This window comes from Eschrichtius robustus, chromosome 13 (genome assembly GCF_028021215.1).
Source record: "Eschrichtius robustus isolate mEscRob2 chromosome 13, mEscRob2.pri, whole genome shotgun sequence".
NCBI lineage: Eukaryota > Metazoa > Chordata > Mammalia > Artiodactyla > Eschrichtiidae > Eschrichtius > Eschrichtius robustus.
Window position 1 is genome coordinate 96560537 of NC_090836.1, and position 27931 is coordinate 96588467.

At 52.1% G+C, this 27931-nt stretch overlaps 1 protein-coding gene across 1 annotated transcript; it reads right to left on the reverse strand.

The window, feature by feature from the left end:
• Positions 1–368: 368 nt before the first annotated feature.
• On the reverse strand, positions 369–27890 carry BAIAP2L2 (BAR/IMD domain containing adaptor protein 2 like 2). Its single transcript, XM_068560726.1, has 14 exons — positions 27830–27890; positions 26646–26721; positions 25818–25904; positions 25272–25333; positions 16778–16849; positions 16437–16553; positions 15447–15593; positions 5247–5399; positions 4787–4925; positions 4397–4619; positions 2117–2275; positions 1571–1778; positions 1045–1088; positions 369–844 (listed from the first exon to the last, which is right to left on the reverse strand). The coding sequence occupies exons 1-14, from the start codon at positions 27878–27880 to the stop codon at positions 769–771; spliced, it is 1614 nt and encodes a 537-aa protein (XP_068416827.1). The 5' UTR covers positions 27881–27890; the 3' UTR covers positions 369–768.
• Between the last annotated feature and the right edge of the window lie 41 nt (positions 27891–27931).

The window sequence follows — 27931 nt, forward strand, 5'->3', positions numbered from 1 at the left end:
CCAAGCCAGAGCCTGGGACTGAGGGGGTGGGGATGGGCCAGAACAAAGTGTGCTGTGTCCCAGGGCACCGGAGGGTGACTTGCTGATGGTCCCAGGCCTCAGCCACTGCCATCCCTCCGGCTCTAGGGAACCCACAGCAGAAATGAGCCTGGGCCAGAGATGGGGGGATACAGCTTGCAGGAGTTAGGCCAGACCTAAAGACTTAACTTAAAATGAGGGATGTGAGGGGCTGGGAGTGAGTGAGGCCTCCCAGGGAACTGCCGGTGACATTTAGGACCTTCTGGACTCCCTTCTCCAGTGGGAGGTCTCCATCCCCACCCCGTCCCACCCTGTCCCCCAAGTCAGACTCCACCAGTCCCCTGCCGTGTCTCACTTGCTTTATTTCTCACCGTTTACAAAAGTTAAACAGGGGAGGTGTGTGGGGCAGGGGAGGGGGTGTGCAAGGGGCTCCTCCCCACTGGGACAGAGAAGGGGGAAAGAGGTTGGGGGGCATGAGGCAGGCCCCCAGGGAGAATCCGGGGCCCCTGGAGGGGAAGAAATGGTTCTGTCCCCCACTTCCGGCTGCTTTATTTTGAAGTCCCCAGACCCCAGGCCAGTGCCTTTGGAACTGCTCAGGCTGGGGGTTGGTCTGGGGAAGGGCAGCTGCCCCCGGTACCAGGGCCCCGGCTCCTTGGATCCACTGCTGCTGCTTCTGCTGCCGCCAGCTCTGGGCAGCCCCTGGGCAGGTGTCGGGGGGACGACCTCAGACCCCTGGTGGAGGAAGACACCTCAGCGGATGAGGGGCGCTGAGCGGTCATTGGTGACGGTGGGACGCAGCTTTACGGTGGCAAAGGGGTTTGTGCCCCTGTTGGGGGAGAGGAGGGGGTGAGAGGGGCCCAGGTCCCCAGCTGGCTGTGGATCCAGGGACGGCAGCTGGGCATCTGAGCCAGGTGTTCCCCCCACCTCCTGTCCCTGTCGGGTCACCTCCACTCACACCCACCTTTGTCTCCCCTCCACAGCCCTCTGCTGAGCCCGGCCCCCTCTGACCCTCACTCAAGGACTCACCGAGGGAAGAGCTCTGGGGGTTGCTGCTCCCAGGACATGAGTTTCTGCAGTGAGGTGGGGGGGGAGGGCCAGGTTTGGGGGGGAAGGAACAAGCGAGCCCCCGCCCCTCCCACTCCCCAATCCAGCGGGGCAGAGGACTGGACCAGAGGCCCCTGCAGCGCCAGGCTTCTGGGAAATGAGGTCCAGCGTTCCGAAACCCAAAATGCTGTGGGTTTCAGACTTGAGGAGCCTCTGGGCCAAAGTGCCATCTCCCAGGGCTAACACCGCCCCCAGGGGAGGCCTTTTCCAGTGCTCCCAGCAGGAGCCCGGGGCTCCCATCCACTAGAGGAATGCATTCCCCCCACCCTCCACCCCAGACTCAGAAGCCCATCCCACCCCTCCCTGCACAGATGGGCAGACTGAGGCTGGAGTGAGAGGGTCCCCTGCCAGACAGCCAATGGCAGGGCAGGGAGGGTTACCTGGTCTCCAGTCTTCCTGCAAACTGGACCACCCCAGGGTTGAGGGCAGACTGGGAGAGGGGGCTCACCTTGACGTCACTGGCCGCCCCCATGCTGCCCATGCTACTTCGGCGGCTGCCAGGCAAGGGTGTAGGTGCGGGGCTGGGGGTGCGGCTCGGGACCCGGCTTGGGGTTCGGGAGCGGGACTGGCCATCCCAGTAGTCTGAGGAAGCTGTGGAGTTGCCTGGCCGGTCCAGGAGGTCATCAAGGCTGTGGCTGCCCCGGAGTGGGTAGGACCTGAGCCCAGAGAAAGGAGGGACGGGAAGGGGGTCAGGGGTCAGGCCCTGCTGCAACCCCCACCCCCCACCCCATCTGCTGGGCCCCTGAGCATCCTACATCCTCCTCCCTTGCCCCTGGGTGAAAGGAGACTGTTGGCTTGAAGGCAGTCCTGAGAGGAGGCAGAGGGATGGACACAATGACCTTCACATGTAGAGAGATGGGGGTGCCCTTTCTCCAGGAACTGAAGGAGGTTGGGCTAACTCAGGACTGCAGCTCAGAGATGCCCTTCCTGGTGGGTGGGGCCACCCCCCCCACTGGAGTCCCTGCCCCTGCCCCATCTCTGACCACAGCGGTACCTGGAAGGCAGCTCATTCATAGGGCTCATGGGGTTCACGGATGTCACTGGGTTCAAGGGGTTCGTGGGATTCACGGAGGTCACGGGGTTCAAGGGGTTCATGGGATTTATGGGCAGCTCCTCCAAAGGCTTCACATAGGCCTCGGGGAACCAGCCGCTCCTGTGGGGTGGAAGCAAAAGGCCCGACAATGGTGGTCAAAATACCATTTCTAAGAGGAGCAGACGATTACTGGGCACTGCTGTGTGCCAGGCCTGGCTCTAGGAGTAACTCATTTCATCCTTTGAAGGAGGTCTTTCCCGACATTCAAAGCCACCCATCCAGCCTCATGTCCCACCAGGGGCTGGGGCGCCTTAGAGAGGAGGAACTGGAGATCCGAGAAGGAAAGCATTGTATCCAAGGACATGTGGTGACCAGCTTCATTCCCTACTTGCTGAGTACCCACCACACGAGGGCCCACGGAGAGCCAGATGCAGTCCCTGTTCCCCAGGGGCTCCCAGCCAGCCTTGGGGGGGAGACAGACCCGCAAACAGATGATTACAAGGGTGAGGCAAAGGGGACCAGTGGGGGGAACCAAAGGCAGCTGTAGGGGCCCAGAGGAAGGGGAACCAGAGCCGGGGGTGCCTGGCTACCAACCCTCCACCCTAGGCCCTCTGGTCCCGGTGACCCCAGGCACCCTGCTCTTGGAGTCTTTGTCTGGCTGGAGGCTCATTACTGCATCTTCAGAGCAGCCAGGGTTGAGGGAGAGGCACTATGATCGACGTTCCTTAGCCTTTTCAGACTCCACGGAACCCATCAGATTCTTGCAGAACATCTGGGAAAGTGGTCCCCAAACAGCCGCCTTAGATCCCCAAACCCGATCAATAACATTCTCACTTATAGGTAACTGGAAGCTATTTCAAGTCAAACTGACAGAAAACCATTTCAGAACGTTTTACTTCTGTTTTCACCATAAAGTGCCTACTGATGAAACTTGCCATTGTTTTCCCTAACCTGAGTCACAGAAAGAATAACGATGTCCCAGGAACGCGGTCTGAGAGCTCAGATCTAGGTGGTTTTATAATCAGGTCCCCAGGAGGTTTGCTACACACCTGTTTTGGGGACTTTCAGGGCAGCACCCTGCTGCCCTCTGACGCGGGTCTGCAAAGCAGGTGTTTTTTCCACTACTCGTGTTCTTAGTCGCGTCTCTACCCACCGGCTCATCTTTCCATTCCTAATCCATGCAGTCGCCTGCCATCCACCCATCTATCTACACGTCATCCCATCCGTGCATCACCCATCCATGATCCATGTGGGCAACCACCCAAGGACCACCAATCCACTAACCCATCCATCAGCACTTGCCCACCTGCCCGCCTCTCTATCAACCCACTCACACACCTCTCCAATCACCCATTAGTCTATACACGCACCCCACATCCGTGCATCCTCCCATGCCCCCTTCCATCTACCCATGTGCTCACACCATTACGCCCTCACCCATCCTCCACCTGTCCATCTACTAATCACATGACCATCCTGGCAAGCACCCTCACACGCACCTGCTTACCCCCCTGTCGACGCTCCATTCATTCATCCCCTCTTCTTGTCCTCATTCATTCCTCTCTCCTTAGCCTGAGTGGGCGTGGGCACCACACAGTCTCTTGCCCATAAAGCCCTGTGGTGGGCATTGCCCGGCTCCAGCAAGCTCCCACCTTCCCCTTTTTCTCTGGTAGAAAGAGTGATCCCTGCTTTCCTCCAGGCTTACCGCGACTGCAGTGTACTCCCTCGCCTCCCCCTTCTACTCATGGTGTCAAAAGCAGCCCCAGTTTATGTTCTTTAAGGATTTCCACTGCGCCTGACTGCAAGGAGGTGAGCACACTCAGCTTGCAAGGTCCCAGCACCGCCCCTGCGCCTGGCCCCGCTCCCTGTCCTTTCCCTCCGTCAGAGGGAACTCTGGCGGACTCTCTCAGGGTAGAAGGCAAGCTGCCCCCTCTCTCAGTGTAAAGCGCACAGCAGGTGCTCAAGCAATAGGGTTCCTGTATTGTTCCCACTTGTGAGAGAACCTTCCCATTCCCCATCCTCTACCACCCTCTCAAGGGCCACCACCCTGAACTTGATAAAGAGACTCTTCCTACCCTCGTTGAATGGATGAGGAAACTGGGGTGGGACGAGGAGGGGATGGGGGATGGGTTGTTCGAAGGCCCAGGGACAGCCTCCAACCTGGAAGACTCAGTCGCAGCTGAAGCCCAGGCTTTCCGGTCCTCCTTCCAACCCACCCTGCGCCCCGAGGCTCCTACTCACGTGGATGAGCCCTCCAGCTTGCCATAGAGCCAGCCGTTCTGGGCCTCCGGCACCAGCACCTCCACAACGTCTCCGGCCGAGAAACGCAGCAGCGTGTGGTTGGCGCCCTCCGAGTGGGAGACCAGGGCGCGAACTCGCCGGGCGCCGCCGCCGCCCCTGCAGCCCGGGCGCTCGCCGAAAGAGTTGGAGCGCGAGCGCTCGGTGCTGCTGCTGTAGAGCGAGGCTGCCGAGGGGCAGGAGAGCGCCGCGGCACGTGGGTGGGAAGTTCTCCCTGGCGTCTACCCTCGATCCCTCCTGCTGCAGCGCAATCTCGGTTCCTCTTCCCGGCCCCGGGTCCCCAACCTGGGTACCTGGCCCTCCCTCTGCGCTCCGGGGGCCGGGGGTACTCACAGGCGGACGGCGTCCGGGGCAGGGGCCGGCGGTCTGGCTCCAGCTGGGACGCGGATCTCGCCTCAATGGGCTCCGGGCCGTGGGAGCCGGAGCCGTGCCGGCTGCGTGGGGAGCCGAACTCTCCCAGAGGCCTCCGGGGCTGCGAGGGGAGACGGGCAGGGGAGGGTGGGGCGGGGAGGGGCGGGGCCGCGGCGTCCTAGTCCAGCCCCCACCCCCAGTCCCAGGCGTCGGCGTAGGGGTTCTCTGGCCTGCGGCCGAGCAGCCACGGGGGTGCCGAGGTCGTGCCGGGGCGGAAGGGCCGGCCGAGGGGCGCTTCGTAGAACGGGACCCTCGGGGGGAGGAGGCTCCAGGCGGAGGGCCGCAGGCCCCAGGGCCCCGCGGAGGGTGCCGGGGGCGGTGGGGGCGCGAACGGCGGCGGCGGGGGCGCGAATGGCGGCGGCGGGGGCGCCCAGGGCCTCACCATGTCCAGGCGGGTGGGCGTCAGGCGGCCCGAGGGGTAGGGCGGCCCCAGCACGGGGCCCAGCAGGCCCGGGGAGTGGGCACGCGACGGATTGCGGCTGGCCTCCGACTGCTCCTTCCACAGCAGCACGCGGTTCTGGAGCATGCCCCGGGCCTGGCCGGGTGGGGACACGGGGGTCAGCGAGATCCAATCAGACCCCAGAATCCCGGGGACTCAAAAGTGGCACCCTAGACCCGGGAACTCGGGCCCTGCAAGCTGAGGATGACCGGACTTTCCAGCTGGAAGGAACCAAAGATCGCTGTGGTCACTTTGGGTTCACCCACTGGCCAGCCCTCCCGGTCTTTTGTCAAAGGCCCCTCACTTTTCCTGGAGGAGTTTCCCCTGACCCGTCTCTCAGTCTTGTGCTTTGACAGGGGCTCTCCCACTGTCTGATGCAGGGGTAGGGGTGCAGTCCAGGCTTGGCTACAGAGATGGAGTCAGGTATGTGCACCTACCCAAAAACTGTTACCAAAGAACCCAGTCCCAGAACTTACCCTGGAATAATCTGGAAAAATATATTCTCTCACCTCACGGGGTTTGCTAAATGGATAGAGTGAAGCCGGCACAGGACAATTCAACTAAGCAACAGACAGTGGCAAATTTCTGATGACATCTTGTGTGCTCCTGGATCCAACTGTACTTGAAACCCTTGAACTTCCCAGTGACTAAAATAATAAACACCTTTTCTGTTTAAGCCAGTTTAGGTAGTTTTCTAAAAGAAGCCTTCCAAATAGTTTTTACAGTCTATGCCTTTAGTCTACGTAAGCATCCCTTTTCTAGTATCCCCAATACATGGGCATCTAACTCTGCCTGAATACCTTCAAGGACAGGAAACTCAGCCACTGCCAGCATAGTCCATAACAACTTAGGGTGGGAAGGTCTTAAATGTTAGACCTGCTGTGTGTATTAATCATGTTTTTAATTTTCTGTATTTTATGATGCTTTGACATCGTGGGGCCTTGTTAATCTGAAAAGACTGCACCTCACAGGGCTAGATAATTCCTAGAGATAGTAAACAGTTTGCTTGGAGCACACCTTTCATATGCAAACCAACCAACCCAAAACCCATATCCCCAATCACCTCCTTCTAATTCACACACCAAACCAAAGTTTCCCCTGCCCTAAATCACCCAAGCCAGGTACCAGACAATTAGAATAGTCCAGAGCCCACTGAAATTATTCAAACCATCCAATCCTAAACTTACTTAACCTTGCTTACCCTTCTTTGCCCATCCCTTCCCATGGAAACCATAACAAAGGTTCTGGGCCATGCTTTCCCCTGGCTCCTTCTGCCTCTTGACCAACCCCCGGTACTACTCCCATGTGGCCCTGCGTAGTGTGTCACGACCCTTTCTCTTGGGAAGTGTGATGTGTAATAAAACTTCTTTCAGTGGCATTGACCTCTCTGTGTTGTCACTCAGGTCATCCTAGGTACAATCAAAGCACTCTGCTCTCCAGTTACCAGTGTCTCTCCATTTTCTACTCCAATACTCGCTCCCTCAAGGCCAAGTTCAGGATTGTCACCTTAGGAATAATAAAAGCTTCCCTTTGCTGAGCATATACTCTGTGCCAGGCCCAGTGTTAAAGACTTTACCTCCATTATCCTATTCGATTCTGCCAGTAGCCCTGCGAGGTAGGTGCCATTATTATCTCCATTTTATAGAAGAAGATGCTGAGGGTCAGAGCAGTTAATGACTGGCTCGAGGTCTCTCATCCAGTAAGCAATGGAGTGGCCTGTACTCGTCTGTCTTGAGGAAGCTTCCTGTGACTACATTTCCATGATTTTTCGCTTCAGTCTGGCCCAGCTGCTGAAAATTTGATCTCAGGCAGCAAAACAGAAAGGCTCAGCGCCTCAAGTCACAGGAGCAACTAGTCCAGTTGGTGGCTAGGTGGCCGCCCCCTCTGTTGCCTTGCATAGTTAATTAGCAAAACAGCACAAAGACAAAACTCCAAAGGCCTTTGTGCGCTTGTTTCAGAGGCAGTAAGCAAAGTGAGACCATTAAGTTTCGCTTATCGTATTTAAAAAAGGGTTTTTGTCCAATTTGAAAGTGCCTGCCAGGGTGCTAGGGGGTTCTCAGAGTAATGGTCTCAGCACCGAGTCCTGGCCTGGACGGCACTCAACTTCACTGGCTCCCCTCAGCCCTGCCTTTAGGCAGTTTAGCCAGTGGTTGGGAAGAAACGTAGAGGAGACCATGGGAGAATGTTAAAAATATTTACAGAGTGGAAAAGCCATTCTGGGACTTCCCTGGTGGCACAGTGGTTAAGAATCCGCCTGCCAATGCAGGGGACACAGGTTTGATCCCTGGTCCGGGAAGATCCCACATGCCGTGGAGCAACTAAGCCTGTGCACCACAACTACTGAGCCTGCGCTCTAGAGCCCGTGAGCCACAACTACTGAGCCTGCGTGCCGCAACTATTGAAGCCCGTGCACCTAGAGCCCATGCTCCGCAACAAGAGAAGCCACTGCAATGAGAAGCCCGCGCACCGCAACGAAGAGTAGCCTCCGCTCGCCGCAACTAGAGAAAGCCCGCGTGCAGCAATGAAGACCCAACGCAGCCAAATATAAAATAAAAATTAAATTAATCATGTAAGAAAAATACTAAAAGAAAGAAAAGCCATTCTAAGTATGATACAAACCCCCTAAACTATAAAAGACTGATAAATTTGACTAAATAAAAATAATTTTTTTACCATGGCAAAACTCACAATAAGCAAAATCAAATGATAAAGGACAAACTGGGAAAATAATTTGCAACTCATCACTATGAAAGGTCTAATTCCAGTAACATATAAAGGGCTCCTACAAATTCATAAGAAAAATGGAGGAAAAGATACTGACCTGTCACAGTAAAGAAAATCAAATGGCTCTGAAACATGAAAAGATGTCAATCTCACTTATAAGACAAGCATAACAAGTGTAGAACTACACTGAGATACCATTTTTATCTTTTTGATTACCAAAAATCAAAAAGTTTGCTCGCATACTGTTGTCAAGGAAACAGGGAATCTCCGCCACTGCTGGTGGAAGTGTAAATTGGTACAGCCAATGCTTATATTCCTGGACTCACCAATCCCATTTCTAGGCATTTATCCTAGAGATGTACTTACACAACTGCAATAAACCCAGAGAAGCTGACGGTGAGGTAGAAAGGCGTGTTATTGACTAGACTTGGACTAAGCAAGGACCGATTATTGGAGGCAGGTGAGAAAGACACCTTACTGTGCTCAGGCACTTAAGAGTTCTTTAAATCTTGTGCATTCTGTGTATAGATATACTTAACAGGTAAATATTTGTGCTTCACTGTCTTAGGAGTTAGATCATGTATGTCCTAAAGCCCAGCTGGGTCAGACAACATGCTACCTATTCCCCTGTACCTAGGGGAAGTCTGGTTCATTCAATCCACAGCTCCCTCCTGAGGGGGCGATCACTCAGCATGAGGCAGCCAATGGAGGGGTCAGCTCTCCTCTTAATGTTGGAGGTTAACTGTTCAAGACACAGGCAGAAAGGAGTTTCCTTCCAAAGAAGATGTACACATGGCCAGTGAGTACAGGAAAAGATACTCAGCATCGTCAGCCATCAGGGAAATGCAAATCAAAACCATAATGAGATACCACTTCACACTCACTAGGATGGCTATAATCAAAAGGACAGACAATCACAAGTATTGGCAAGGATGTGGAGAAATTGGAAACCTCATAAACTGGTAGTGGGAATGTAAAATGGTGAAAGAGTGTGGAAGTTCCTCAAACAGTTAAACATAGAGTTACCATACAATCCAGCAATTCCACTCCTATATACCCATGAGAAATGAAAACACACGTCCACGGAAAAACTTTTACGTGGATATCCATAGCAGCACAATTCATAATAGCCAAACAGTAGAAACAAGCCAGATGTCCATCAATCGATGAATGGGTAAGTAAATGTGGCATACCCCGATGATGGAATCCTATTTGGCAATAAAAAGGAATGGTGTATGGATACATGCTCCAACACTGATGAACTTGAACAACATGATGTTCAGTGAAAGAAACCAGTCACAAAGGACCACATATTGTATGATTCCTTTCATATGAAATTGCCAGAAGAGGCAAATCTATAGAGACAGAAAGTAGATTAGTGGTGGCTTAGGGCCAGGGGGAATGGGAGGGTCAAGGAATGACCGCTAAGGAGTACTGATTTTTTTTTTTTTTTAGCAGTAATGAAATGTTCTAAACTTGACTTGAGGCAATGGATGCACAAGTCTGTGAATATACTACACCACTTTTTAAAAAATATTTATTTATTTTGGCTGTGCCGGGTCTTAGTTGCAGCATGTGGGATCTTTTAGTTGCAGCATGCATGTGGGATCTAGTTCCCCAATCAGGAAGTGAACGTGGGCCCCCTGCATTGGGAGAATGGAGTCTTACCCACCGGACCACCACGGAAGTTCCTATGCTACGCCATTGAATTGCACACTTTAAATGGGTGAATTTCATGGTGTGTGAATTATATCTCAATATAACTGTTTAAAGGAAGATAAAGCAGCTCCTCCCTGAAGGATCACTCAGTGGGGGTGGGGTAGGGTGGGAGAAGGCCAAGCCCTGAGCCCGGGGCTGGGTGCGGTGGTGAGAGTGGGAGAACGTCAGCCGAGACTGGGATCAGTCACTGGATCCAGCCACGTCTCCCACCTCTGCTCAGCACCAGAGGGTCCCTGGGATCGGAAACAGAGACTCAGGGAGGACCTGGCAAGGTAAGGACCCCGAGGCGGGGAGGCGGGAGTCAGCTGCTGGCTGGTGGGGGCAGCTGACAGCAAGCACTCGGGTCTCCTGAATGGGAGCCTTTGTTTTCATCTTTGGAGGGGAGAGAGCAGGGGCAGGAGGACCTAATCCCACTGGGCTCCTGCATATGCCAGGCTCCACCATCGCACCAACCTTCTGCAGGGGCGATTATTTCCCTCCTTTTCCAGATAAGAAAATGAGACTCAGAAATGAAATCACTTGCCAAAATTTGCAGCCAGGGCACAGTATTTGGGAAACTGAACAAGAACACAAAGAAATGGATATAGAAACTAAACAAGACTACAAAGAAGGGGCTTCCCTGGTGGCCCAGTGGTTGGGAGTCCGCCTGCCAATGCAGGGGACGCGGGTTCGGGCCCTGGTCCGGGAGGATCCCGCATGCCGCGGAGCGGCTAGGCCCGTGTGCCACAACTACCGAGCCTGCACTCTAGAGCCCGCGCGCCACAACTACTGAGGCCCGCGCACCTGGAGCCTGTGCTCCACAGCAGGGGAGGCCACTGCGGTGAGAGGCCCGCACACTGCAGCGGGGGGTGGCTCCCGCTCGCCGTAACTAGAGAAAGCTCACGCGCAGCAACGAGGACCCAACACAGCCAAAAATAATAAATAAATAAAATAAATTTATTTAAAAAAAAAAAAAAAAAGACTACAAAGAAATAGAAAGTAATGGAAAGAGCAATGAGGCTGGGGGAGGGGCAGAGGAGCCCATGTTCGTGGCATCAGGAAAGAGAGGCTGGCTGGCTGGGTGGGTCTCCCTCAGATACCAAATAGAACCAGAACCTGATATGCCATCTGGGCTCAAAGACTATGTGTTGAATAAGTGAATGAATGAACAAATGACATTGGAAAAATGCAAGGATTTTTAGGGAATGATGGAAGGATGGTTTCCCAACAGCCCTGGCCCCTCCCCTCCTTCAGATTCCATCATCCCCCTCCCCAGAGGGGTCAACAGCTGGGCCAGGCCAGGGAGGTGGGCAAGTCCACATGCAAGAAGGGTGATTGGGAGGCTTTGGCCCCTGTTGGACTTTCAAAGAAGGCAGGACAGAACTTTGACCACCAGTGGGCTGGCAGGGACCTGAGGATCTGCAAGTGAGAGGCCAGGCAACAGGGCTCAGGGGTCTGAGCAGTGCAGTCACAGAGACACTTGGGTAGGGCAACATCAAGTGTCCCTCCTGAGTGTGGTCTGAGAGGGGGCTGCTGGCTTTCCTGAATTCCGGGCATCCATAGGCTTGGGCAGCTGCTAGCCCATAAGGTACTTCTTTGTAATTTAGAAACAGATGATCTGGGCTTCCCTGGTGGTGCAGTGGTTGAGAATCTGCCTGCCAATGCAGGGGACACGGGTTCGAGCCCTGGTCTGGGAAGATCCCACATGCCGCGGAGCGGCTGGGCCCATGAGCCACAATTACTGAGCCTGCGCGTCTGGAGCCTGTGCTCCGCTACAAGAGAGGCCGCGATAGTGAGAGGCCCGCGCATCGTGATGAAGACTGGCCCCCGCTTGCCACAACTAGAGAAAGCCCTCGGACAGAAACGAAGACCCAACACAGCCATTAATAAAATAAATAAAATAAACACAGAATAATCATTTAAAAAAAAAAAAAAAAAGAAGAAACATGTTCTGTCTGGATGGACAGAGCCTGGTGGGTAACACATTTGGTGAGAGAATGGCCTCTTTTTTTTTTAAATTTTCTTGATAAATTTTTAAAAATTCAAGTATAGTTAATTTACAATGTTGTGTTAGCAAAGTGATTCACACACACACACACACACACACATATACATTCTTTTTCAGATTCTTGTCCATTATAGGTTATTACAAGATATTGAGTATAGTTCCCTGTGCTATACATTAGGTCCTTGTTGCTTACCTTTTTTATATATAGTGGTGTGCATATGTTAATCCCAAACTCCTAATTTATCTCTCCCCCTACCCTCTGCTATCGTCTTTGGTATCCATAAGTTTGTTTCTATGTCTGTGAGTCTATTTCTGTTTTGTAAATAAGTTCATTTGTATCATTTTTTAGATTCCACATATATGATATGACATATATCATATCATATCATATATCATATGACATATATATGTGGAATCTAAAAAAGATACAAACGAACATATGATATTTGTCTTTGACTTACTTCACTTAATATAATAATCTCTAGGTCCATCCATGTTGCTGCAAATGGCATTATTTCATTTTTTTATGGCTGAGTAATATTCCATTGTGTGTGTGTGTGTGTGTGTGTGTGTGTATCTATCTATCTATCTATCACATCTTCTTTAGAGGATGGCTTCTTTAGAGGATGGCAAAGGTAATGATGCTCCTTTCTTCAGGCAAACACAGTCTACACCAGTATATTCAGCTTGGAGAGCAGAGCATAGCTCTACTCTCAGCCAGGCTTCCTTGTGCAGTACACAACCTGCACAACCTTCCCTAGCAGCCCTGTCTGCTGTGGCTCTCCACATGAGAGGCTTATCCCTCTCCCTGAGGCTGAGTGACAGCTGATGCTTGCAAAAGGAAGACCTGGGGCAGAGTGGGGTCCCACTGGGTAGAGATTGCTCCATTCTCCTGTCCCCCCCCCCCCACATTTGCCAGCACCACTGCCTGAGCCCTTGCAGTTCAACTCAACCCAGAGTGGGAATAGGACCATGAGGAGGCAAAGGAAAGAAACAAGGCACCTAAGAGGACCCAGTGGTCAGCGAGGAGAACACAGCAAACCACCCCGGCAGCTGAGAGGAGGGAGTGACAAGCTTAACAAGGACTTGATAAGGGTACTTACTGCAAAACAAAGACCTTCTTACCCAGACAAAGCATGATGTTAAGATTTAAAATTGAACAGATGAACTAAAGAGAGGACAGTCCGGGGTGGGATAGGGCGGGTGGGAGGGAGATGCAAGAGGGAGGAGATATGGGGATATATGTTTATGTATAGCTGATTCACTTTGTTATAAAGCAGAAACTAACACACCATTGTAAAGCAATTATACTCCAATAAAGATGTTAAAAAAAAAAAAAGAGAGAGAGAGAGAGAGGACAGTCCTGTTGAGAACAGAATCAGTCGCCTGCAGATCAAGGAGGAGAAATATCTCAAAATACGGAGCAAGAAGAAATGAAATAGACATAGTGGGGGAGAAGATGGTCATAGATGTGGAGGCTCAAATGATTGGAGTTCCAGAAAGAGAAAAGGTAATGATGGCAGAGAGATAATAATTAAAGAAACAGAAGAGGAAATAGCTCCCCAGACCTGAAGAAAGACTTGAGCCTGCAGGCTGAAGGGCCACCGACAGGCACTCATCTAGGTGGTACCTGGACAAGTTCCCGAGTCACAAGGACACAAAGAAAATCTCCAAGCATCCATAGAGAAAGAGCCTGTTACTTAAAAGGGAAAGGAGACAGACCAGCACCTGACTTGGCATCTACAACACCGAGCACTAGAAAACAGGGGCAAATCATCTTGGACCATGAGAAAAAAAAGGCTGCAGCTCCTTCAACCAGCCAATAGGCCCTCACCAGCAGGGTAAAAGTGAGACATTTGCAGAGATGCAAGGATTCCGACAGTGTATATGCAGAAAATACTCATGCAAGTTCTCCAGCCATGCCAATTAATCAAAACAGAAACCTCAAGACCGTGGGAGGTGAAAAGGATTGAAAACAGTGGTAAGCATTGCATGTGATCCTATGTGTGGTGAAACGTTAGTGGACGATGGTGGTGCACTGGCAATGGTAATACATGTAATCTAAGTACAGATTCTTGAAATAGAAGGGCCACGCTGCAAAGAAATGACTAGTGAGGGTCTGGAACTAAAAGTCCTGAAGTTTCTTGGCAAAACCAAGAGGTGGTGGTTTGGGAGGATGAGAAGAAGAGTATAGACTTTACAAGCCTCATCTTAGAGCACCAGGGAGGGCAGGAAAATCCTTCCCAAGGTCTCCTCTTATGGGGTGAGGGGAGCAAAGGACCAAGTAGTGTGTGTGTGTGGGAGGCATTATTTTTTGAAAAACATAATAGACAAATATATATGATTATGAGGGTCACAGAGTCAGGTCATCATGAGCAGAGGTGATAAGAACAATAGGCTTTCCAAAATAATAAAGGGGAGAGGGATGTGGAATTAAATAAATTAAATGAATCTCAGCTAAAATTGGGGTAGGGACAGGCCTGTAGGGGGAGCTCACATACCCTGCTATGTAGCCTCAATTATTCCAAGCAGGAAGAGAAGCAAGCCTACATCTCCCACAGGAAGTTGTTGCCTACTTTGTTATCCAGCAGCAGCAGAAAACTTCTCCCCCAACCCCCACCCCTGTGACAGCCCAGCCAATCAGACTGTAGCAGCCCAACCAATGAGAAACCTCCATACTTTGGACTCCCAGCTTCCTCCAATGGACTCTTTGGTTATTACAGCCCCTCCCAACTCCTCTCTTTTCCCCATAAAAGCAAGCTGTGAGTCCCTGTTCTCTGGATTTGCGCGTGGTCTGCCATACTTCACGTGACGTGAATTGCAGTTCCTCTGACTATTCCTGAATAAACTTGCTTTTGCTGGTAAAATAACTGGCTATTAGATTATTAAAGTTGAAGAGAAATGTATATTTTATCAAACTGACGAGAACAAGAATGGGAGAAAAAGAGGAAACGACAAAGTAAATACAGTTAACTCAAGTTATCCAGAAAGAATAGAGCAGGTATATCAGTTGTTAGGTTAAACGGGAATGAACTGAATTCTCCTGATGGAAGACATAGACTATCAGACTGGTCAAAAGTCAAAACTGAGCTATATCTTTGTAACATAAAACACTTAAAGATAAGAAAAGAGAAAGTAGGAAGGGCAATATTAATGTCAAAGTGGAATTAAAAGTATCAGACTGGATTATGAGATATATTATATACATAAATGACAATATTTACAGAGAAGGTATAATAGTCAAGTCATAAACCCCACAGCACTAAACAACATGGCAGCTAAATGCAGAAAGCAAAATCCACTAGAAATACAATGGTCTGGCAGATCAGACAAAGCAAGACCATAGAAGATTTCAATACCATGATAAAATTAATAGACAGTAATTGAATAAACCTATGAGTTAATGATTTTTTGAATAGTGAGTGTATGTAAACCGGAATGAAAAAAATAAATGGTCCATACATGAATGAATAAATGCAGGAATTAGTTAGTGAATGTGAGAATTTTTAAAAATCATGACTATAAATGAATGAATATGTGATGATACGAATAAAGAAATAGATGGAGAGAGTAAATAAGTAAAATAAGTATCTACAGGGTGGAAGGAATGAAGGGAATGGGGAGGAAGGGAGGGGAATTCTCACGCACAGCCAGCTCACAGAGAGCACAGCCCCCAGAAGGCTTCATTTAGCTGTCCCCCAGCCCCAGCTCACCCGGCCAAAAAACTGCAGGAAGGTGTTGGAAAGCAGCAGGTGCTTCTCAGCCAGGAAGCGGTAGCGCCGCTTCTCTTCCAGTTCAGCTGCCCGCTGACTCTCAGACACGAAGGCCTGCATCTGCACGTGCAGCCGGTTCACGCTCTCCTGGGGGGAAAAGGGGATTCTGGCTGGAGGCAGGGGGTGTGTCCCTCATCCCACTCCCGCGAGTGCCAGCTGTCTGAAGCCTCTCTCTCCTTCCTGAACCAGCCACCTCCTCCTGGAAGCCTCCCCTGAGCACCCAGCCTGCCCTCGCTTCCGGGCCTGCCCTCTCATGTGTATCCTCATCCTCATGAGCCTGGGTTCTGCCTGCCCTCTGGCCCGGGCACTTCTCCCAGGTAGGACTGGTGTCTGAGCCATCCTTCTGTCCCCAGTGCCAGGCACAGGGCCAAGCACAGAGGTGAGGCCTGAGAGAGTTGGTTTAATGAAAATGCAAATTAATTGATTAATAACCCCCTACTTGGGAGCGAAGATTCCAAAGAGGAGAGATATGAGCTTATTAAAGGAGCCAGAAGAGCAGGCAGGAAAGGAGATAGAGGTCTTGGAGACAGAGGCCAAGGATGGGGCCCTGAGCTCAGGAGGAGGGGCTGGCCTTAGCCAGGGGGCAGGAGGGAGGGGGAGGGTGGCGGGGCTGCTGGTGGATTCTGCCTTTGCTACCTTGATCAGGAGCAGCGTGACTGAGGGCCTCAGGTTTTCTCAATGAAGTAGGAGAAGGCAAGGAGGCCAGGGGAATGTGGGGAGGGCCAGGCAGTGACAGGACAAGGAGCGGCGCTGAGGGTGTCCCTGAGACAGTGATGCCCACCTGCCAGGGCCTGGCTGACCTCTCCAGCTACGCTTGCCACACAGGGTGGGGCAAGACACGCTCCTGGAGTTGGGCCGGTGCTGGGTGGGAGAGCTCCAACGGGTGTTGGGGGTCCCCTCGGAGCCCGGTGTTGTCCCCAGCCCCTGCACCTTCATCTCCCGCGCATTCTTGTCCCTCTTGCGCTCCATTCGCCACAGCTGGGACATGCACTTCTCCAGGTTGGCGGCTCGGTGGCGGTACTCCATCTCGTAGTGCTGGCGGCTGTCCTTGGATGGGGTGGAGAGAGGAGGGAGACCCCCGTGTCAAAGAGCTCAAGGCACCTGGCTTATGGGCCAGAGTACTGGACAGGGGCAGGGGGCTCAGCTGGGAACATGTATAACCTGGGGCCAGTCAATGCCCAGCGCTGGCCTCAGTGTGCCCATCCCTCAAAAGGGGAGAGACGGTCCTGCTGGTGATGGGCTGGGGGGCCAGGATGCATGGCCAGACTCACTTTGATGAACTGCATGTCCAGCTTGGTGTTCTTCTCCATGTGCTGCAGCAGGTCTCCATGGAATGTCTGCACCTGTGTGGAGCGCAGGGTGGGGGTGATCAGGGCTCAGGGTGATCAGCGGGTGCAGGGTGGTGATCATCCCCACTCAGAGTTCCTTGCACTGCTCACTCCAATACATTGCCCACTGCATTCCTAACACACCAGGCACCTCGCCAATCATCAGACAAATGGGTAAAACAAGAGCACCTATTTGGAGGGAGGATTAAATGGTTAAACATACAAAACATTTAGTGCAGTCCCTGGCTTGAAACACATCCTCCATAAATGTGTCGACGTCTTCCGGTTCTTAGTCTCAGTCTGTGCCTTGATTATGCCTGGAATTTCCTACCAGTCTTCAAATACCAGCTTCACTGCACCCCTCTGCTGGGAGGCCCTCCTGACTCCTCAGGCAAAATTCATCACTCTCTCATTTTCTTTCTGGCATGTGTACAACTTGCTTGTCCATTGTTCGCTCCTCCAGCCATAAGATGGAATTTCTTGCCGGGCCCCTGGTCATAGCCCGTTTGTATGGGCAGCATGAACCAGGTCTGTCCCATCTCTGTGTCCCCGGCAATGTGGGCTGGGCCTGGCCCAGCGAAAGAGCTCACAACCGTTGAGGGCTTCACTGGGGTGGCAGGTTCCCGGGACAGGTGAGAAGGAGGTTGCTGACCACCTGGGTGACCAGGAGGACCAGGACGGCTATTGGGCTCAGGCTCAGAAAAGCTTCGTTCTAGCAGTTTTGGTTCTGCCTCCAATTTGCCCTGTAACTTTGGATGTGTTGCTGCCCCTCCTTGGGCCTCAGTTTCCCCATCTGTAATGGGAAAGTTTTGCCCAGATGGTCCCTAAGTTCCAGCCCTAGAACCCAATGAGCTTGATTCTGTGGGCCTTGGTGGTCAGCTGGCACGTTCCCCTGTGTCCCCCATCAGTGCTCCCTGGGTCACTCCGTGTTGTTAGGACATCAGACCTAAATCCTTCCATCTGTACTCTTTGCAAAGAGGAGCATCTCCCATCCTGCTGCCGCCTCTGGGGACACTTCCAACTCTGCTCAGCCTTCTCTGTCTGCCTGGCCTTTCCCCTCAGGAGTCCCTGCTCAAGAACCCTGGGTGGGGGACTTCCCTGGCAGTCCAGTCGTTAAGACTTCGCCTTCCAATGCAGGGCGTGCAGGTTTCGATCCCTGGTCGGGGAGCTAAGATCCCACATGCCTCGCGGCCAAAAAACCAAAACATAAAACAGAAGCAATATTGCAACAAATTCAATAAAGACTTTAGAAACAAAAAAAAAGAACCCTGGGTGGATCCTGCCTCCTGCCACAGGGGTCCCCAAGCTATGCTGTGGGAGCTCTGTCCCTCAGGAAAAGGAATGCTGGTCATCAGGAAAGACCAGTAAATTATAAAAGTTCTCAGTTTTTCTTCCACAGTTGTTTCTGAAACCTTGCTAACTGCTGGTCTATAAGGGAGCTTGGGTGTGGCCCCCTCAGGACTAGCCGGGCCTTAAACCCCTGAGTGTGACTGCCAGTGTGTGTTTTGTGGGGGGGGGGGGCACGGGATCAGTGTTACAAGCCTCTCTGAGTCCCTATTTCTGCCCCATGGGGGCCCTTTTCTGCTGGATCCAGGCAGTAAGGAAGTGAGCCTTCCTGACCTATACCTGCGGGACCTCCCAGTTCAAGGTTCTGCTCTAACACAAGACATTTGTTCCTGCAAACTGCCACATCCTGCCAAATCGCCCAATATAAACAACAGGGCTTACGGAAGATGCAGGGTTGGGGCTGATGCTCAAAACCCAGGCAACTTGGCAACCAGAGCACTAAGAGACGGTGAATGGTACCTGGAGAGATGAACCTGAACCACGCCCAAGGCCATGGAAAATATTAAAAATGCACAAAACCAATAGAATGGACACACTGGCAACACCTGAATTACTGCAGAGCTGGCATGCTGAGGTGATGCAGGAGGAGGTGGGGCTGTCGTGATGGTGGAAATGGGAGGCTGCGACACCCGCCCCCAGCTGAGAGACCCGGGAGGCTGGGAGTGCTTGTCCTTCCCAGGGAGGCCTGGGTGCAGGAGCTCTTTTTAAATGTTCTTAAAATACAGCCTGAAGGGCTATTGCTGTCAGTGCAGCAGACAAGTTGGGGGCTTTACCCTTCTTCCTAATTCCTAATTTTCCCCTCCCCTTGCCTAGGAAACATCACTTATGAACAAGCCACCTTCCACGTCATAGGATACGGCTCCTGCTGCTTCTAGTCACGTAGGGACTAAGTCACGCCACGGAAACATGCATTAGAGCGGGACAGGTGGATTATAATTCTTCTCATTACCAGGGCTTGTCTGTGATCGCCAACAGCACAGAGGACACAGACCCAGGATGCCCCAATCAGATGGGGCCCAGGCATCAGTGGGTTAATGGAAAGTCGTTGTCAAGCTCCTGAAGAAATGGATCTAATAAGATGTTGATACTTGAAGAGAACTTTGAACTCTTGCTGTGGGGGAACCACAGGACCGCCTATAATTAGCCAGTGGCTTCTGAAACAAGGAAGTCACCAAACCCAGGGCAGGCTGAGGAGTTCCCAGCAAGTCGGAACAGAGGCTGCCGTGCCCTGCTCCCCTCCCCCTGGGACACGCTCCATTAGCGGGGTCCTGTGAGCCCCTCAGTACAGAAGCTGAGAGCAGACCCACTGCTGAGAACATGCACGGTAAGTTCTATGTATCGAGTTATTCCAGTAACTCGAGAAATCCTTTTGCTTTTGATACAGGAAAATCCCTTTGAAAGGATTGTCTCTGTGGGCTGCCCCCAGCTCCTTTCTTCCCATTTGCTCTTGAACACCCTCCATCAGGCTCCTGCCCCACCACGCCAGCAAGAGTGTTGTTCTCAAAATCACCGAGATGGCACCTCGCTAAGCCCCATGATCAATTCTCAGGACTCACCCAACTTGCCCCTTCATCATCATTGGACACAGTTGGCCACTCGCTCCTCCTGAGACAAGTTCCTCCCTCAGCTTCCAGCCCACCACCCTCTCCTTGTTTTCCTCACACGCCCCGGCTGCCTCTTCTCTGTCCTTTGCTCAGTCCCCCTCATCTCCCTGGTCCCCGAAGGTTGAGTTGCCCCGGGGCTCAGCCGTGGGCCTCTTCCCTTCTCTATCTACACCACTCCCTTGGTGAGCTCATGCAGTCCACTGGCTGAGGCCTCCCAGATGTATGTCCCAGCCCAGATCCTCCCCCAAACTCCAGTCTCATCCATACGACAATATGGGCTCCATTCAGCCAAGAGGAAGAGACAAATATTGAAGATAGGCTATGAAGGTCTAACACACAGATAATAAGAGTCCCTGAAGAAGAAACGCAGAGAAAGAGAACAAAAAAAAAGTCTAAAAATTGTAATTCAAGACAAGTTTCCTGAAATTAAAAAAAAAAGATTTCAAACTACATATTGAAAGAGTACACCACATAACTAAGAATATTGTCCCAGACTGATCAATATCAAGGCATAGTCTGGAAAAGTTACTAGATTTAAGAAAAAGAAAAAAATTGGGCATCTAAGGCAAAAAAAAGCAAGTGATTTACAATGGAAGGAATAGATTATCAGACTTTTCAACAGCAACATTCAAGGTGAAAGAAAAAGAAAGAAAGAGAAAGAAGGAAGGAAGGAAGGAAGGGAGGAAGGAATGAAATGTGAGCCAAGGATTTTATATCCAGCAAATCTGACTTTCAAGTATAAGGAGAACAAGCTGTTATCTTGGTGTCAGAACTCAGAGAACATTGTTCACAGGAGCCCTTCCTGTGGGGACAATCAGAACAAGGCCAAAATGACGAGCAAGACATGGACATGGGGTTTGAGATGAACATTAAATATGTAGTTACTTGTAAACAAAGATCAATGAGGGTGAAAGGGGAGCAAGCAAGGTGCAGCAGCTCTGGGTCCTGACAGTGTAGACAAAGCGCAGCTGCAGATACTGAGTTTTTCACACATTGAAGATTTGTGGCAACTTTACATCGAGCAAGTCTATCGGTGCCATTTTTCCAACAGCATTTGCTTACTTTGTGTCTGTGTCACATTTTAGTAATTCTCTCAGTAGCGCAGACTTTTTTATTATTGTCATAATCTGTTATGGTGGTCTGTGATCAGTGATCTTTGATGTTACTATTGCAAAAAATTACGACTTGCTGAAGGCTTATATGATGGTCAGCATTTTTTGGCAATAAAGTACTTTTAAATTAAGGTATGAACATTGTTTGTTTTTTTTTTGACATAATGTTATTGTACACTTAATAGACTACAGTATAGTGTAGACATAACTTATATACACAGGGAAACCAAAAAATTTGTGAGACTCTCTTTATTGTGATATTTGCTTTTTTGCGGTGGTCTGGAACAGAACCCACAATATCTCCAAAGCACGCCTGTATTTTGAAAGTGTTGAGAGGCTGGGGAGAGCAAATGTAAAACAGATTTTAACAGTTTTCAGAAATCATATTGGTGGTGGTAGAATTACTATCATTATTCAGAGACTGTTGTGTATATGTAACATGAGATAAAGCAAACGGTAACTATGGGATATTCTTATTCTTTCATTCTCTGTATCCTTAAGAATCAGGACTTTTTTTTTTTGGGGGGCTGTGCCGCACAGCTTGCAGGATCTTAGTTCCCTGACCAGGGATTGAACCCGCACCCTTGGCAGTGAAAGCATGGAGTCCTAACAATTGGACCACCAGGGAATTCCCAAGAATCAGGATTCTCGATGTGGAACAAAAGAGATACTGATGGAATAGGGAAGAGGTTAAGTAAAAATCTAGTGCTGAATCTGAATTGGAAGTATCAGTATGAATTTATGAAGTGTTCTATCTTTAACTATATATATTTTCACGTATGTATGTGTATATATATGTTTGTACAAATGTATGTATGTATCTATGTATATATGTATGTATCTAGGCATCTATCTATGTATCTAGGCATATGTAGCATATCTATTATATGCACATATGTATGTATGTATGTCTGTATAGCACTGGCCACTGAAAAAGCCTAGGAGCAACGATCAACCCAATGGACACCCCTAGTGCCCAGATTATGGTCTTGAAATACCACTTTCCACTAAAAGCAAAAAATAAACACAGGGCTTCATGGAGAGATGGCTGATTCTATGTGTAGAGCAGCAAAGTACCAGATGAGGGCAGAACATCTTGTCAGGCTGGATAGCAAGGAGGCTGTCCGAACCATGAGAGTTATGCCAAAGGACTCGTGTGCCAGACTGAAGAGGCTTCTGCTGGTCAAAGAGGGGACATTTTCAACTTCAGTGAAATAATGATTGCAAAGGAGTAAAACACAACAAATACGTTTAGATCTATGATACTGACTAGATACTAAAAAATATTATAATGATGGTACTAGTAAAAAAATAAAGCTAACCGGTCCCCTTCAGAGGATGACAGGGAGCAAATTCATGATCTTGAAAGCAGACAAGGCGGGAATAAGCCTTCATCCTGTCTTTCCCATAAGAAGCGTGCCACTGGGTAAAAAATAGCACATAAGAAGAAACGTCTCTTTAGAGAAATATTGCAGTTCATAAGTGAAAGAGCAGCAGAATAGCAGCATCTTGTAACTCCCACGTATGAGTGGATGTGGACACACAGCCTCCATTGCTGTTATTGTCACAAGGTGGCAGGAGCCACATGCCTCCTGATGGAAGAAGCCAGCACCCACTCTAGTCTTGCCAAACGGATGGAACCTGAGTCTGATCAAGCTTCTGGGTCCAGAGGACAGAGGAACAAGCTGAGCTGCATGAGGAGTGTTTGGAAAACCAACAAGTCAAAAGGTCCCAGGCCCTTCAACAGATAAATGGTAAGGAAAAGAAAGGGATGGAGGGGGAGCCAGTAGATTAAAAGAGAGTTAAAGACATATTTAAAAAAAGAGAGAGCAAGACAAATTCTAGCATCCAGGGACATACAATTGGGTGATCAATTACGAAGAAACACAAGGCAGTGTCGGACCAGCAGTCACTTTTGGAGGAAGAGGGGGTCTGTGATTTGATGGGGGCATGTAGAAAGGCTCCAGGAAAGGCTGGCCAAGTTCCTGACCCGGGTGGGAGTTTCAAAGGTGGTTTGCCTTATAATGATTCATTAAGCTCGAATTTGTTCGGTGACTTTCTATGCCTGTATTTTAGTTTACAATAAAAAAGGTTTGGTTTTTGAAAACCAAAGGTTTGGTTTTGAAAGCTTGAGTCAGATCCTGTCATTCCTTTGCTCAATACACTCAGAGGCATGGCTGCAGTTCTGACAATGCCCACAAGGCCAGGCCCCTTTAGCGGCTGGTCATCTCCACGCCGGCCTTCGCTGCCCCCACTCCGGCCACATGGGCCTCCTCAAGCCTTCCCATGTGCTGATCCCTCTGCCCAGAACACTCTTCCTGCAGGTGTCTCCCACTCACTCCCCACCTCCATCAGGCCTCTTCTCAATGTCACCTTTCTAGTGCTGTTCATCTTGAGCATCTGTTAAAAATTGCATCCCTCCAATACTTTCTACCCCACTTTCCTGGTCTATTTTTCTCCATAGCTTATTTTGCATCTAACCCATCACATCTGTACTCACTTACTTGTCCTGGGTTTTGTCTGGTGCCCCCTTGGGGAGAGCAGGGGGTTTTGTCTGCTGTATCCCCAGTGCCCATAGCAGTACCTGGCACAGGGCAGTAAATAGTTGTCGAATGAATGAGCCCAAGGGGTAGGTGGCCTCTGGTGTGTTCGGCCCAGTATGGCTCTGGCCAAGGGCCCTGCCCTGTTGTCACAGCCAAGACACTGGTACCCAAAGAGGGCAGCTCTCCTTACAGAGCAGGCCTGGGTGACACTCGTCCGCGTCCAGCCCAGGTGTGCCACAGGTGACATGGAGAGCCATCAAACACAAGGACAGGAAGTTGCAGGCTGCCAGCGTGACCCATGCTCTGTAACTCCCCGCCCAAGCCCCAGGAGGTGGCACGGGCTTAGCGCTAAGCCTCAAAGTGCCTGGGAGAGGGACCCAGGGCCCTGGTTTTATCGAGTGTAGCGGATGCACGTTTTCTGCTGGTGAATTTGTTCCCCATTTCAACATGGTTACCAAACTGATGAGTATTTTATGGTGTCCCCAAAGAGTACCCAGACCTCCAGTGGTTTCCCACACACACGTTTGAGAACCGTGCACTTCCACGATTAGTTGAAATTTCCTTCCGAACTTTCCAAGGTTCCTCACATCCGGCCCCGCCCACCTTTCCCTCTCTGCCTGCCTCGCATCCCCAGCTCGCTTCTGCCCGATGCCACGCTCTGCACACGCTCAGCCCACGGCAACCTCTGGAAGGCCCTCTCTTCTCCTCTCCCTCTGGCCCAGCCCCACTCCCTTTTCAAAGCTTATTCTTTCCTTCCCAGTCAGTGAAGCCCTGCTTGGTGCCAGGTCCCTGTCCCAGGCCCTGGAGTTACAGAGAAGACCACGTCCCAGCCCTGGCACAGCTTCCAGTCTTGGCAGGGATAGAGACGGGGGTAAATTCTGCTTCTAATGATCATAGCTAAGGTACGTAGAAGGCTACAGCTGCCAAGGTCAATAGTTAATACTTATGAATACAATTAATGCTCACAAGAATCCTACAAGGCAGTTATTATGATTATCTCCATTTCACACTGAGGCATAGAGGTTAAGTAGCTTGTCCAAGGTCACAAAGCCAGTAACTGGTGGAGCTGGGCTTGGGACCCAGGTGCTCTGGCTGCAGAGCTGGTTTTCTTCACCACTACTTGCTAAGAATGGATAGAAGCATCTGCTGAAGTCCAGAGGGAGGAGAGACTGAACTTGCCCAGGAGTCAGGGGAGGCTTCCTGGAGGAGGGGGCGACTGTGCTGGCCAGCAGGGGTGGGGGTGGGTGGGTCCTAGGCTGAGAGAACAGCGTGATAGCAGCCCACGGTGGGGACGCCAGGCGTGTCTGCAGAGGGCAGCTCTTCCGGCTGGCTGGGCTGTGACTGGGGGTGCCAGGGAGGCTGCTGGCTCAGCAGGACCTGGAACCCCTTACCGAGGGGCTGGGTTTAGTTCTGCAGGTGGCAGGGCCGTGGAAGGGTTTTCTCCTAGTTGTGTAAGGTCAGAACACTGGCTGCTCCCTGGGGAGGCAGGTAGGGGCAGGGCCTGATGCACGTGGGTGACGGTCCTTTTGCTTCCTGGTTCCTCCACTCACTCTGGAATCTTGGGCGAGTGGCTAGATCCCTGAGACTCAGTTTCCTCCTCTGTCAAATAGAGATAGAAATGGCACCTGCCTCCCAGATTGCTGGAGCTTGAACAAGATGTGCAGGTAAATGTGCCCAGCAGAGCCGGGCCCTGGCAGGTGCCCAAAAGGGCAGCCGCTGTTGTCATGTCACCAAAGTCCTCTCTGAGGAAGGGTGTGGAGGCCCTCGTCCCCCATAGAACGCAGCCCACTCTCCCAAGTGACCCCTCCAGGCTGTGGGGTCTGGCACTCACCACCACCTCCAGGTCAGAGTTCAAGTGCCGCTGGGTGTCGGACATCTGCACCAAGATCTCACCTGGAGGCACGGAGAGCAGCAGCTTCAGTGCGGGGACCTACCCTGCCCACCCTCTTCCCACCAGAAGCTGCCAGAAGGGCCTGCCCAAGGCTGGATTTGGGGACCAAAGTCCAGGGATTCCCCATATGACTCAGGGCCTCTGGCAGCACCTGTCCTAGCCCCGGCAAAGTCCTACAGGGAGGGGAGCGGAGGGGCCCTGGCTCCAGAACAAGAGTCTGGGCTCTGGGCCTTGGGCTGCAAGACCTGTGTCTTTGGGGGGAACTTCCTGGAAGGGCCAGACTGTAAAAGGAACCCTCTCTGGGACCTGAGAATGGGGGGCAAGGCCGGTCCCGGGCCTGAGGGGAGGCACCAGGGAGGCAGGCAGAGGGGGGTCTGGAGCCTGGAACACAGGAGGAGGTGTGGGGTGGGGGAGGGGGCTAGGAGGAGTGTCCCCCAGGCCTAAGAAGATGAGTGGGGGAGATGGAGGGGAAGAGGTGTGCCTCACCCAGAATCTGCGAGGTGGAACTCTGCAGGGCCTGCTCCCCGATCTTCTGGATGGCATTGAAGTACACTTCTGCCGCCTCAGACAGAGCTGCATGGAGAGAGGGATGCGTCCAGCCCCAGATCCCCTCCTCCATGTGCCCCTCCCCACTTCTGGAGGCCTCTCCTTCTGGCAGGAGAGAGTGTGGGGGGGATGCCTCGGGCTCTGGCGTAGGTGTGTGTGAGAGGGACGGGGTGCCCTGGGCGGCGTGTGTGGAGAGGTGGCATAGGCCAGAGGAGCGGGGGTGGAGGAGGGGGTGGTGAAAAAGCAGGGAATGGGCTCTACCTGCGGGGCAGGGCGCAGGGCAGCTGCCCCCAGCGCAGGGCCTCGGCCTGTGTCTGTCTGGGAGGGGGCGGGGTGCAGGCATCTGTGTGTGCCCGGGAGGGCGTGGGCGGGTGTGTTGTGAGGCACGAAGTGGGGCTGGGGGTGGCATGGGCTCAGGTCACTGCTGTGAGGACTCTGAAGTCCTAAAGGGCAGGGAGGGATTGGGTGACACTCAGCTCTGGGTGTGTCCCTGGCTTGTCCATCCGGCAGGTGGCCCACAATCCTCTGCTGATTAGCTCTGGGGGTGCGGCAGGTGCTGGGAAATGGGGGAGATGGGAGCTGTTTGCACAGGCGCTGAGCGAGTGGTGAGGTCTGGCTGTAGGTGGCTGGAAGGGGGGCTGGTCAGGGTGCCAGGCTGGGGGTGCAGAGGTGGCCTGGGTATGGCAGTGGGCTCAGTGGCAGCATCAGGGTGACATAGAGAAGTGTGTGTAGTTGGGGTTTTGAGAGCCTGCAGGGCCTGGCACTCACCGTGGAAGGCCCGGAGGTAGTTGTTCCCCAGGTACACCAGGTTCTCCAGGGCGGGGTTGAACTGCTCCATGATGCTCTGGAGTCCAAGGGTGGTGGGAGGGAGGGTGGAGATGGGGAGACGAAGACGGAATGATGGCCTCAGGATCAGGGCACCCCCAACCCCAGTGAGAAGCCTGACTCGGGGGAGCCCACCTAGAAACCTGGAGTCACCCAGAATTCTGGCTCTCGGCTGCAAGGACCTCAGAGGCCAGGATCCAGGCCGGGGTCCCCTTGGCCGGCTCCAGATCACCACCTGCCCAGCGGGAACTTGCGCCTAGAAGGTTCTCCTCCCACTGGCTGAAGCCTGTGGTCTGTCACAGCGCCCAGCTGGGCGTGGCTCAACGCTGCCTTGAGTTCAGCCGCCTCAGGGGCAAGGGCAGACCTTGCCCTGCTCAAAGAAGAGCCCCTGGGGAGCAAGACTGTGGCCGGGTCCCTTGGGCCACCGCAGGCCATGGCCAGCTGGAGAGCACCCTGGGTAGAGGACCTAGACTTGGGTCTTGATTCAAATCTCAGCAGCCCCTCTTCTTCCCTTGGTGACTTTGAACTAGCTGTTTAGCCTCTCTGGCCTCAGTTTTCTTATCTATCAAATGGGGTGATTATTTTCTACCCCAAAGATAGGGTGTTGTGAGGTTTACATGTTGCAAGGGTCCTGCACACAGGAGGTACTCAATAAATGTCTATGGAGACTGCAGCAACCCCCCTGGAGTCGAGTAGGAAGTTTGAGTGAGGGGCTCAGAAACCAGAGAGAGACAGAGAGACAGAGACAGGGAGACACAGAGAGAAAGAGACAAAGAGAGACTCCCCTACCCTGGGGCGGCCAGGTGGCTCTTCGGGCGGGCCCCCTGCTCCCAGCTAAGGCCACCCTGGGCCCTGTCCTGCTTCATCCAGTGTTTGGGAGTCCGTCTCAGCAGTCCTGTCACTCACTGGATGAACCCGTGCTCTGGGAGCCTCAGGTTGGGGCTGGAGTGGCCGACTGCCCCCAGGGACCCCCACCCCCATGCCCACTGCTTAGCCCAGCCTGGTTCTGGGCCTTCTTTCATGGAACAAGCTGCTGCTATGCTCACTCTCTGTCCTCCAGAGCTGGCCGACCTTCGAGCCCTGGGAGAGGGGGCGGCAGCCGGGGCCTGGGCCACACACACACTCACCTTGTAGATGGCCATGGTGGACCTGTAGAGCTGGTCCATCTCGGGGGCCATGGAGTGGGTGCACCCGGGCACTGAGTAGAAGGCTGGTGGCGCTAGCAGGGC

What these genes read in the sequence shown, in the direction of transcription:
- BAIAP2L2 (XM_068560726.1), bottom strand. Translation starts at nt 27,880, where the DNA reads ATGGCCCCCGAGATGGACCAGCTCTACAGGTCCACCATGGCCATCTAC. An exon ending in CCACCATGGCCATCTACAAG is followed by an intron (nt 26,722 to 27,829) that starts GTGAGTGTGTGT and finishes CTTGGACTCCAG; the next exon opens with AGCATCATGGAGCAGTTCAA. An exon ending in CGCCCACCCGCCTGGACATG is followed by an intron (nt 4,926 to 5,246) that starts GTGAGGCCCTGG and finishes CTCCCCTCGCAG; the next exon opens with CCCCGGAGGCCTCTGGGAGA.